This window comes from Pyxicephalus adspersus, chromosome 7 (genome assembly GCF_032062135.1).
Source record: "Pyxicephalus adspersus chromosome 7, UCB_Pads_2.0, whole genome shotgun sequence".
NCBI lineage: Eukaryota > Metazoa > Chordata > Amphibia > Anura > Pyxicephalidae > Pyxicephalus > Pyxicephalus adspersus.
Window position 1 is genome coordinate 4,017,913 of NC_092864.1, and position 13,703 is coordinate 4,031,615.

General features: G+C 44.4%; 1 protein-coding gene across 1 annotated transcript in view; it reads left to right on the forward strand.

The window, feature by feature from the left end:
• The first annotated feature begins 11,688 nt into the window (after positions 1–11,688).
• Positions 11,689–13,703, forward strand: part of LOC140334846 (nuclear factor 7, brain-like) — a 9,583-nt gene continuing 7,568 nt past the window's right edge. The window contains exon 1 of the mRNA XM_072417113.1: positions 11,689–12,041. Coding sequence (XP_072273214.1) covers positions 11,873–12,041 — 169 coding nt within the window. The 5' untranslated portion in view covers positions 11,689–11,872. The remainder of the gene's footprint in view (positions 12,042–13,703) is intronic.

The window sequence follows — 13,703 nt, forward strand, 5'->3', positions numbered from 1 at the left end:
TAAAAAATACAGATATTTCATTCAGGCTACAACTTGCTATCTATCAAAAAAGCCATAAAAATATATGTATTTCTCTCCAAAAAATACAGATATTTAATTATGATTCATAATTAAATATCATTATTTTTTAGAGAGAAATACATTTTTTATGGGTATTTAGATAGATAAAGTGGGATTAGAATTCAATATCTGTAATTTATTTTTACAGAAATAAAGAAAATTTTATGGGTTTTTGGATAGATACTAAGTGCTATCATAATGAAATATCTGTATTTTTATGGATAAATATAGAATTTTTTCTGTCTTTTGTGATATATTACGAGAGTTATAATTTATGATACCTCTTGCAAACTATCACATAAAAACAAAAAAAGTTTGTATTTCTGTAAAAAAATACAGATGTTTTATTCTGATAGCACTTATTATGTATCCTAAAACCCATAAAAATGTATGTATTTATGTGAAACAAATACAGATATTTTACTGTGATAGCACTTGCTAGATATCCAAAATTGATAAAAAATTTATGTATTTCCCCGCGTATTACACCAAGTCCATTCCCTTTTATGTGGTTTCCCTAGAGAGTGAGTATGGAAAGTGTGATTTTCATTAATCCATTCATGTCTCAATTAGCTACAGCTTCTACACTGTCCATAGAGGTGAGGGTCTCAACCTACAATGCAGTCCACGCTCCGTAACAGGGCCCACCGCCTCCTACTGCCTGTTACTGCTGCCGCCTTCCCAGTACCCAACTCTAGATGCAAGATACTAATGCAGTCTTCACTTTGTCTCAGAGCCCACCGCCTCCTCCTCCTGCTGTAAATGATGCTTCCGCCTGCCCAGTACCCCACTGTAGATGCCAGAGACGAATTCCATCCACACTCCATCTCAGAGCCCACCGCCTTCTCCTCCTGCTGTAAATGATGCTGCCACCTGCCCAGTACCCAACTGTAGATGCCAGACACTAATGCTGTCCATGCTCCGTCTCAGAGCCCACCGCCTCCTTCTCTTGCTGTAAATGATGCTGCCACCTGGCCAGTACCCAACTGTAGATGCCAGACACTAATTCCGTCCTCTCTCTGTCTCAGAGCCCACCGCCTCCTCCTCTTGCTGTAATTGATGCTACCACCTGCCCAAAACCCGACTGTAGATGCCAGACACTAAAGCCGTCCACGCTCAGTCTCAGAGCCCACCGCCTTCTCCTCCTGCTGTAAATGATGCTGCCACCTACCCAGTACCCAACTGTAGATGCCAGACACTAATGCTGTCCATGCTCCGTCTCAGAGCCCACCGCCTCCTCCTCTTGCTGTAATTGATGCTACCACCTGCCCAGTACCTGACTGTAGATGCCAGACACTAAAGCCATCCCACTCCGTCTCAGAGCCCACCTCCTCCTCCTCCTCCTGCTTTAAATGATGCTGCCACCTGCCCAGTACCCGACTGTAGATGCCAGACACTAATGCCATCCATGCTCTGTCTCAGAGCCCACCGCCTCCTTCTCTTGCTGTAAATAATGCTGCCACCTGCCCAAAACCCGACTGTAGATGCCAGACACTAAAGCCGTCCACGCTCAGTCTCAGAGCCCACCGCCTCCTCCTCCTGCTCTAAATGATGCTTCCGCCTGCCCGGTACTCGACTTTAGATGCCAGACACTAATGCCGTCCACATTCCGTCTCAGAGGCCACCGCCTCCTCCTCCTGCTGAAAATGATGCTGCCGCCTGCCCAGTACCTGACTTTAGATGCCAGACACTAATGCCGTCCACACTCCGTCTCAGAGCCCACCGCCTCCTCTTCCTGCTGTAAATGAAGCTGCCACCTGCCCAGTACCCAACTGTAGATGCCAGATACTAATGCCATCAACACTTTGTCTCAGTGCTAAATCCCTCATCCTCATGCTGTTACTGCTGCTGCCCAGTACTCAAGACACTCTCTTTAAGATCCCACCGCCTCCTCTTTCTGCTGTAACTGATGCTGCCCCCTGCCCAGTACCTGACTTTAGATGCCAGACACTAATGCCGTCCACACTCCGTCTCAGAGCCCACCGCCTCCTCTTTCTGCTGTAAATGATGCTGCCACCTGCCCAGTACCCGACTGTAGGTGCCAGATACTAATACCGTCCACACTTCGTCTCAGGGCCCTCCACCTTCGCATCATGCTGTTACTGCTGCCGCCTGCCTAGTACCCAACTCTAGGTGCCAATTACCAATGTCGTCCACACTCCATCTCAGTGCTAAATGCCTCCTTCTTCTGCTGTTACTGATGCTGCCGCTTGCCCAGTAACCAGCTCTAGATGCCAGTTACCAATTCAGTCCCCGCTCCGTCTTAGAGCCCGCCGCCTCCTCCTCCTGCTGTAAATGATGCTGCTGCCTGCCCAGTACCAAACTCTAGATGCCAGATACTAATGCCGTCCACAATTTGTTCCAGTGCCCACCACCTCTTCCTCCTGCTGTTACTGCTGCTGCCTGCCCAGTACCCAGCTGAATTTGCCAGTTAACAAGGCTGTCCATGCTGCATTTTAGAACGTTACAGCTAGCAGATAGGAAAAGTCAGTGCCCTACAAAGCAATGTCTCCACTAGCTACAGCTTGTATACTGTCCATATAGGTGATGTCCTCAACTTCTAAAGCCTCCTTGCTCCGTCTCAGGGCCGATCGCCTCCTCCTCCCAGTACCCAGCTCTAGATGCCAGACGACTCCAGCTCAACAGGGTCTTCTTTCCCCACTGATTCCGCCAAGCCCAATCCCTTTCATGTGGTTTCACTAGTTAGTAGGTAGGGACAGGGTGGAATCTCGCTCATCCATTCATGTCTCCAATAGCTACAGCTTCTACACTGTCCATATAGGTGATGGCCTTATATTGTAATGCCCTCCTTGCTGTGTCTCAGGGCCCACCCCCTCCTCCTCCCAGTACCCAGCTCTAGATGCCAGACTAGACTCAAGCTCAACAGGGTCTTTTTTCCCCGCTGATTCCGCCAAGTCCAATCTCTTTCATGTGGTTTTGTCACATAGTAGCAGGTAGGGACAGATTGGAATCTCACTCATCCATTCATGTCTCCAATAGCTACAGCTTGTACACTGTCCATATAGGTGATGATGACCTTAACTCCTAATGCCCTCCTTGCTCTGTCTCAGGGCCCACCGCCTCTTCCTCCCAGTACCCAGCTCTAGATGCCAGACTAGACTCAAGCTCAACAGGATCTTCTTTCCCTGCTGATTCCATCCACCTCTTCCTCCTGCTGTTACTGCTGCTGCCTGCCCAGTACCCAGCTGTAGATGCCAGTTAACAAGGCTGTCCATTTGGTATTTTAGAAAGTTACGGCTAGCAGATGGGAAAAGGCAGTCCCCTACACAGCTATGTCTCCGGTAGCTAAATCTTCAACACTGTACGTATAGGTGATGGCCTCAAACAATAATGCCATCCTTGCTCCGTCTCAGGGCCCACCGCCTCCTCCTCCCAGTACCCATCTCTAGATGCCAGTTAACAATGCCATCCACACTACTCAGGGCTCACCGCCTACTCTTCCTGCTATTACTCCTGCTGCCTGCCCACTGGCCAGTACCCTGCTCTAGATGCCAGGCTAGACTCAAGCTAAACAGGATTTTCTTTCCCCACTGATTCTGCCAAGCCCTGTTTCCTTTCATGTGCTTTCACTCGATGCCCTCGGATGGAGTGTGGAAGGCAATAGTAACTGGCATCTATAGCTGGGTGTAGTGCATCTTTAATGACACCCCGAAGTGTATAATCTGAAATTTGTGATTGAATGTAGAAGGCCACGTCTTCTGCTTCATCCATCGGTACCACGCTTTATCGGACTGAATTTCTGTGTATGTTACCCCGGAACTGGGAAGTGGGACACCAGTCCCTCTGTATATATTGTGGGGATGAGATGGGAAACACCGGTATATTTAACGGGAACCGAGAGGTCCTGGATGACCACATTGAGCCATGAAGTTATTGAGCTCAGCAGATGTCCGGAGCCTTCTCCACAACAAGTATGTGGCCGTCCTGGGAGACTAAATTCAAAGATCCGTCAACAAGGATCTTGTGAAAATACTGCAGAATGATGAGTTTCGGACTGAGAGCAGCTGAAAGGGAAGGGTGAGATGTAATTTGCAAATGACACGTTAGGGGATCTCTGGGTGAAATGCACAATGCCATAATTTAACGACAAGTGCGTCATTACAGAACTGACCACCAACTTGTATGGTTCTATTTCCTGACCAGTGTTTCTTCGGAGTACATAGAGAGCGTGCTGGCCAACTTCCAACATGGACCTTAACTCAATGTTGTCATCATGAACTCGTGTATATAGGATGTTATCAGGTATCATGAGCAATCACTGCAAATGTACAAAACCAACATGGACCACCTGTTATTCAGCTCACCGAGGTGCTGAGCCCCAAATGTCTGGTGATATGCAACATGTCTATGTCCGTTGGATTCAAAGCTGGTGAAGTGCTAGAGTACCCAATTCCTAATGTGCGCTGGGACATCATAGAAAGGAATTTCTATAGCACCACACTGGCAGATTTGCACCAATTGGATGTGATTGACTTGCACTTCCACTTAGGTTTCAAGCTGCGCTAAACTTGGTGGCTAATTTTTGGACCAGAGGAACCCCCTCATGTCGCTCTCTGCCTCTACTCGGAGACTTTGTAAAATCCTGCATGTTCCCTTGACCGCCCCATAAAATGGCCTTGCCAGCAACAGAAAAAAGACTTATTATTGACCTTATTTTTTTACTTGTACAGTGTTGTGCAGAGCTGGGGGAGGCTTGACATGTCTTTTTAAATGTATTTATAGGCTGTAGAAGCTCTCCACTGTCCCGAAAAACAACCCAAATTTTTTCCCCATTGACTTTAATGGAGTTCAAATTCAACGTTCGATCACCCGAATAATTATGCATTATTCGACCAAATAGCGGTCGAATCGAATAGTGAGCTATTCGACCAACACTAGTAGTGATATGGTACTTAAGTCCGCTAGAGTATCGGATTCTGACTCAAAATTTCAGCACCTGCTTTAAATGAATACTTAAATGTTGTGGACGCAATTTAGGAGGAAGCCATGGAAGAGTCTTAACATCCACTGGTTGAGATAGATAGGCTTCCAGCTGTACCCACACTGGGGCTGCTTCTCCTGCATAAAGCAAGGTAATCGGACTTACTTGGGCAGCTTTATAGTATTTCTTCAGAGTTGGCACTCCCAGACCCCCATGACATTTGTCGTTTTTTTTTTGTTGTACTCTGGGTTTCCTATTATTCCAAATAAAAGAAAAAAAAACAGCTTTTGCAGAGCCCCATAGAGCTGGGTACTTGTACAGGTAATGTCCTAAAGTAATACAGTAATTTCAGGAGTATTGTCATCACCAAATTTATTCTGCCCAGCCAAGAGATTGGGTGAGAGACCACCTGGATATAATCCTCTTGAGCTGATTAAATAGTGGAGGGAAATTGCTGGTGAACAGCGTCTCATAGGCTCTAGTAATTTTAATGCCCAGACAATCTAGATCGATCAGGCATGGGGAAACTACGGCCCAATTAACTTGTTTCTCCAGCCCTTTAGGTGGTCGACGGCTCCGGCCGGTGCCACCCCGGTCAGGAGAAGGGCCCTGCTGGGGGGGAGAAACGGCCAGAGCTGTGGAACGTGTCCCCCATTTGTATCCTAGCTTGTGGAAGTGGGCAGGCTGCCTGGACACAACCCCCCCACTCTCCCATCATGGATCTAAACTTGCGATGGGAGAGTGGGTGGGCTGTGACCACGGAGTGGACAGGGTTACCTCACGGGTTTAGTCAATAGTCCACAGAGGTGAAAAAAAAGCCGTTATTTTTTTCAAGAACTGAAAGTAAGTTTACAATGCTTTTTGCAACTACAATACAATCTGAAAAACAAAGAAGGCCGTATAACAATCTGTGCTTGTTGAAATGTGTAGTGTTCGTGTAGAGAAATAAAAAACAAAAATAGAACATTGTATTTGATACAGGTAAAAAACTGTATGCAAAAATAGAAAAAAAAACAAAAGTAAATTTAAGAAATGTGTTCTAAAATGTAGATTTATGATGCGGTCTCCTACTATCAAGGCTTTGCTTGGTATTTCTAAAAAATCAGAATCCTACACAGCACAGGTTTGCCCAGGACTGTTTTACAGGCTATGGCTCCAATCTATCATCATATTTATGTTCCGGTACTCTGAATGTGCAGGAAGCCCATTAATTTGAATGCATTCCCTAATGCACCCAAAAAAGGTGCATTCAGTTCTGGGAAGATTCATTGTGTATGGCAAATGCACAAATTTGTTCTGAATAGCACCCAATGCACTTGTGATACCACACAGCACATTGCAAGCTAATGCACTGCTGCTCACTTCAATACTTATTCACTTCAATGCAATACATGCATAAGCTTGCATTGAGCTGCACTGTACCACAAGTGCATTGGGTGCGATTCAGAACAAATCAGAACCAAGCATTAACCAAAGAAAGTGTCACTATTGAAGTTTATCATTATTTTGGAAAGTTGAGTATTTGTTTGAGTTTTTAAAGGACAAGTACGAGCGATTAACATGCAAATCATGCCATAATTCTAACTTAATGCAGCTGGATCTGTGAAATAATGTTTGTGTTACTAATAATTATGTGCAGTTTCTGAATGATTAATGAAGGTAAATATTGGAAAATGACAGGACAAAACAATTTTCTAATTAGGAGGCTGAGAATTGCTAATGAAGCTGCAGCCAAAGTTAGTTGTCAGTTTTTTTACACAGAAAACAGTGTATGTGAGTAGAGTTCCCTCATCAATACAGTTGCAGCACGTGAGGATTATACTTGTGTATGGAGCTGGCAGCAGATCAGACTTATTCACTAAAACAGTGGAATGACGTCCAATACAAGATCTCTTTGTATTGTATCTTTGAGTCCAATGCAAATAAGACCTACCCTGAAAATAAGACCTAGTGTGTTTTTGGAAGCCCAAAAAAATATAAGACAGTGTCTTATTTTCGGGGAAACACGGTATATATATTACACATGCTACTGTACATGTATATTACAGGTTTTTGTATTTTTATGCACTCTTGTTTTAACATTTTTTTCATTTAGAGTTTATTTTTAAATGTGTTAAATATTGAACATATTTTGGTGAGTTATGCCTAAGAATTATTTTAAATTCATGTATATATATTCATGTTTTGCTACCTGTTAATGGCCCAAATCCAGTCTGGCCCCTCTGTCAAATTTTAGAACCCATTATGGCCCCTTAGTAAAAAAGTTTGCCCACCCCTGATCTAGATAATTCTGATCCCAAACTTTCTCCAAAAGTGCCAGAAAATGTTGTGTTTTGTAAATGTATATTTAGTGCTATTGATTTCTGTTCACTCACCACTAAACCTGAGATACGTGCAAATTCCTTGAGTATGTGAAGTAGATTTAGGAGAGAGACCAATGGCTGAGTGATAGATAATAAAATATTGATAATAAAATATACAGATTAGCCTCCTAGGCAGTAACCCCTGAGTGTGACTCAGGGTAGAAAAAAGAAGCTTAAAGCGGTAACCCCGAGTCACACTCGGGGTAGGTAAACCTATGGGAAGTAATAGTAAGTCGAGTCTTACCTGATCCGCCACCGCCCCTGGTCATCCTTCGCGTATTCTCTCTTATTTTGCGTCTTCTAGACTTGATGAGTCACCGGGGGAGTTCCCGGTTCACGTTGCCGGTGGGGCGGGGCAGGAAATTCAAAATCCATTTGTATTGCATTCAATACAAAATAACTGTATTGAATGCAATTCAGTGGATTTATATGTGTAAAAGCAGTACATTGTCTTGCATTAACATTTATTTTACAGGATAATATTAGTATGAGTAATTTATTTTAAAAAAAAATGTTCTTTTTTTTAATTTAATTAATTTATTATTTTGACATGATTTTGTGTTTCCAATTTATTTTTTATACTCATACTATTATACTGTAAAATAAATTTGCATGAAAAACAATGTACCGCTTTTAGACATATAATTCCAGAGAGAAATGAACGGGCCAGGAAGTTAAGCTTATACTTGTTACTGCCTATCTTAACCCAATAGACAGCCGGATGAGCCCTGATTATTAGCGCTACAGGTTAAAAAATGTCTTTTGGACCATCTAATCGGTTTCTCCACTTGGTAATCCAACAAAGCATTTAATTCCACCCTGGTCTGGTGCACCTCTACACCCAGTTTTTTGGAAGGGTTATGCTTTAACTTAGTCTTGAGACTCTCAGGTCATTCTGTGAGTTCTTTAATTTTCCGATTCCTCTCTTTTTTGGTGCAAGGCCATTTGAATTAAAAATAAACTTACAGTCGCCTTATGGGCGTCCCACAAAATACCTGACAAAGTCACAGAAGAACTGTTGACATTAAAATAAAAGCGGAGTTTTGGCTCCATCTCCTGAACACCCAAAGGGGTGGACAATAATGTATCCTTTAGGTGCCAATGGAATTCAGTGGACCTGGGTATCAACGAGACACATTCTATCAGGGAATGGTCTGACCAAGGGGGGGGGCTAAAATTTTTGATCTACAATCTAGGAGTAGTTTGAAGATTGTACATAATTTGCAAGCTGGAGCTGCTCATTCCGATCTAAGATGGCTAAGTGTACAGAATATACGTGCAGTTACTGAAAAGCATTTGCCAGGAATTACTTACACCATTATACCTCCCGTCAAGGGGAGGGAGAACCTAACCGGATTGATATACTCACCGGCCACTTTATTAGGTACACCTATTCACCTGCTTGTTAAGCAGTGTCAGCCAATCACATGACAGCAAAGCATTTCAGCATGTACACATTGCCAGGACAACCTGCTGAAGTTGACTTTGAACGTGACATGGTTGTTGGTGCCAGGTGGTCTGGTCTGAGCATTTCAGAAATTACTGATCTGCTGGGATTTTCACCCATAACCATCTCTCAGGTTTACAGAATATGGTCTGAAAAAGGGAAAATACCCAGTGGGGAGCAGTTTTCTTGGTAAATATGCCTTGTTGAGGTCAGAAGAAAATGGCCAGGTTCTAGTTGATGCAACAGGAACTCCAATGACCCCTCGTTACCCGAGGTCTGCAGAAGAGATCTCAATGCACAACATGTCCTTGGAGCAGATGGACTACAGCAGCAGGAGATCACACTGGGGGCCACTGCTGTCAGCACAGACACCTAAGGATACAATTCAAATGTAGTCACCAGAATTAGACAAGAGAAAATTGGAGAAGCATTGCCTGCTCTGATGAGTCTCCATTTCTGTTGTGACATTCAGATGGTGGGGTCAGAATTGGACCCAAACAACATAAAAGCATGCATCAATCCTGCCTGGTATCAGAGCTTCAGGCTGGTGGTGGGGTAACGGTGTGGGGGGATTTTCCTGGCACACTTTGGGCCCTTGGTATAAATCTCCCAGCCTACTTTGTTGCTGGCCATCCCCATCTTCTGATTGCTACATGTCACAGAGCTCAGATCATCCCAGACTGGTTTCTTGAATTTGTTTTGCCATATACTTCATAGCTAACTCAGCTTGTTTTGTAGTTTTTGCTTTTACTCAACAATAGATGGTGCGCGAATAAACAAATGAGAGAAACAGGAAGACACATAACCCTGACAATGTATACAAAAGGGACACACTAAGGGATATATATTTTTAATAATTATTCCTGCCACTTCACTCATTCCTTTATTTCCTATTAATTTCCTATTGTGACAACTGTGCACTTTTTATAAATGGCTACTATGTGGCAGAATGAGTTTATTTTAGTAGGGACATAAATGAGAGTATATAAAGATATGAATATCTGTCAGCAAATTTCATGGAATTCACTGAGGGAATCATTTATAAAGAGCCCTTAAAGGTACTGAGCTTTAGTAAGATCTTTTCATGGTGAATAGGACTGCAGAACAGTGTTAAAGCTTTAAAGTTGTCCCATGACAGCCAGGTACGGTCCTTTTTCCAGCTTCCCCCGGCTGTAGAGTCCTCCGGAGTCCCCCTTTACATCCCAGCTGGAAACCTTTTCTCAGAAAAATGTGTGACCTCTCCTCTTAGGTCTACAATCTTTCCGACTCAAACCTAGCATTAGAGTCTACCAGTAACCCCCAATTCTCAAAAGAATCGTAAATCTGACTGCTGGCACTGTGAAGTGGAGCACACTGACCGAAAGTGTCACCTGTTTTGTTTTGTCACGCTTACATGTCACCAAGACAACTGTTTCAGTGGCGGTTGTGTTTTAGGCGGTGGTTATGGTGTGTGCGCGCAGGTTGGGTCCGTGCATAACTACATCCTTTGTTAAGTACAGGGTTTGGCCAGATACGGCCTAGCCGGTAGTTCATTCCAGCCTAATGCCCCCTGGCCGATCTGGCCTAATGCCGGCTGGCAACCCTCGGTTTTGGATTGGCCAGGGGGCGTTAGAAACTACTGCAGCCGGAGCTCCGGTGCCGGCCCCTTGCTGTGGCTCCCCTATTCATCTCGCTGGGCATTGATACTTCCGCCTCTGGGGTAAATAGCGAACACTCCCTGAATGTAAATCCTTCTCCTCCACAATGCATACAGAGGAGAGGGATTTCACTTAAGGGCCCGTTTCCTGGTGGTGGGTGGAGCCATTAGGGTCAGACTCAAGAGTCTGGCCCTGTGTGCTCCCGCCCACCCCTGAAACGGCCTCGTGGCCATAAGTTTGCCGACCCCTGGTTTAGTATATAGGATCGGGGATGCAGTTCTGCCTGGCAACTCTAGATGGCGGTATTGCACTTTATTGTGCATTATGAACAATAGGAATAGCTGACTTACAGGTTCTGGGGCTGATATCTTCTGGTGACACCCAAAATCACTTTCCATGGTTTGAAAGACAGTGTCCAAATTCTAAAGTATATAGCCACACAGAGTATGATATACAAGTCACCAGAGTACCAATACGGTGGACAGGAGGTTCCTATCATGCAGCTGACAAATCTGCAGCCAGTGTGGTCATCATATCAATATGAACCAATATCCCTGAAGAAAGTTTCCAGCACCTCGGTGAATCTGTGCTATGAAGAATGAAAGGGGGTGAAACTCCATACCGACATGAGTACCTAATAAAGTGGCCAGTGGGTGTGGGGGTTGTATAGCGTTGGCCCATGGAAGTTGTGTGAATCATTCATTGTTGGGGTTCAAACAACTTTAAATTTTTGGAGCATGCACGTCCACAGGATAATTAGTGAGATGATTCTATAGATTTTCCAACGCAGACGTCATCTCTGCCTACAAATATCCAACTCGCCCTTATCATTTACAATTGCCCCATCCTCATACGCCCTCCAGGCTCCTTTACCCACCAAAGATAAATATTTATAATATCTGTGGTTCAGGCACCCCAAACCCGGCAAGTACAGGGCCGAGGGTGCTGATTGGACAATAAAAGAGGGGCTGTTGGTTGTTGAAGTCTTCCTCTGCTCCCAGCCTGATGATAACAATATTAGATCACAAGGGAATCCAAACAAATGGCCGCTCCTGGCACTTAAAAAAAAACACTTTGTTTTGCTCTAAAGACAAAATGCTGACAGAACCCCCTAGCTGTTTACTAACAGGCCCTATCTGACATAAACCAACAAGAAGCATCGCCCTCACGAACGGAAGCGAAGTGTCCGCTTCCGTTAGTGAGGGCGATGCTTCTTGTTGGTTTTCCTCGCTGATCTCGCTCACTAGCGCTTCCTTTCGGTAGCACTCTGCCTCCTCCTCTCTTTGCTCTCCGCTCCGTTACCAGGCACCGCTGAGGGGAGTCGGTTTTCAGGCCACCCCGGGCATTCTGAGAGAAGGCTGCTCTGTTTTTAGCCCTCCCGCACAGCTTTCAGGGCTTTGCTCGCATCACGTGACCGCCCGCAATGGCTGCCGCAAGTCAACCGAGCGAACCGGAGACGAAGTCTGAGGAGGACCGGAACCTCGGGGAGTCCATGGAGGAAGAAAATGGAATAGAACTCGGACAGGTGGGAGATGTGTTCACCGTACAGGTGGGGGCCACTTACTCCTGTCAGAGAAAGGACGGCACCTACCGTGAGTACTTACCTCGTGACCCCACCCAGTACTGTGTAATACACACCCCCTGTGTACATCTACCGTATACTGTGTAATACCACCTACCTTGTCTACCGTATACTGTGTAATACACATTCCCTGTGTACATCTACCGTATACTGTGTAATACACACCCCCTGACTGTGTAATACACACCCCCTGTGTAGATCTACTGTATACTGTGTAATACACACCCCCCCATCTACTGTATACTGTGTAATACACACCCCCTGTGTAGATCTACCGTATACTGTGTAATACACACCCCCCGCCTTCATCTACCTATACTATGTAATACACCCCCCATCTACTGTATACTGTGTAATACACACCCCCTGCCTCATCTACCCTATACTGTGTAATACACACCCATTGCCTTCATCTACCGTATACTGTGTAATACAAACCCCATGCCTTCATCTACCGTATACTGTGTAATACACACCCCCTGTGTATATCTACCGTATACTGTGTAATACACACCCCCTGCTATCATCTACCGTATACTGTGTAATACACACCCCCTGCTATCATCTACCGTATACTGTGTAATACACACCCACTGCCTTCATCTACTGTATACTGTGTAATACAAACCCCATGCCTTCATCTACCGTATACTGTGTAATACACAGTGACACCCCCTGCCTAATATATATCCAAAACAAAAGAAGTACACTTACCTTCAATCCTGCAGAGCAATCGGTCCAGAGGTCTCTTCAATTGGGTCCGGCGTCCATCTTCAGGCTGGCATTCTGGGCGCTGCCATTTTCTCCCCTTCTTCTGAGTTCTCCTTTATACGTCACCTGACGGAGATGCGAGATCGGGTGGCGTAGATGATAGGGAAAACCTTGCCAACCTCACTGCACATGCGTGAGATCTGCAATTTTTTTACCTTTTGATGTAAGGGCTCCTTCTGCGAATGCCTGGGATGTTCGGACATGCGCAGAAGGAGCACACAGGAGCAACCTGGGATGCGTGATGTAGGTATCCCAGAAGGCTCTGCGCTCCCATTCATTATGGCAATCGAGAATCTCTCTCTTTCTCTGTATTATATGTGCATTGTATCATTATATATGTGCACTTCTGACAGATCTGTACAATATAACATCGAACACACGCACACACCGTATGTCACGGAGTATACACCTTTTCTTCCTTTTCTTTTCTATGATGTGTACCGCATAGGATGGAGTATACAGGTACAAATAATAGATATGTACCATATATCATGCAGTTTAAAACCATTCTATCTCTGTATATGTTTTTTATGTCATGAAGTATGTACACTGCTTTTCTATATGTCAGTTATGCACTGAATAGTGTGGAGTATACACCCCCTTTTATCTTTGTGTGATGTGTACTGTATATCATGGAGTACACACACCCACTTCAGATATGTACTGTATATTATGGAGTATACACCTCTTCTGCTCTCTGTATGATATGTACCGTATATAATAGAATATAAGCCTCCTCTCTCTCTGTATGGCATGTACCGTATATAATAGAATATAAGCCTCCTCTCTCTCTCTGTATGGCATGTACCATATATAATAGAATATAAGCCTCTTCTGCTCTCTGTATGGCATGTACCATATATAATAGAATATAAGCCTCTTCTCTCTCTGTATGATATGT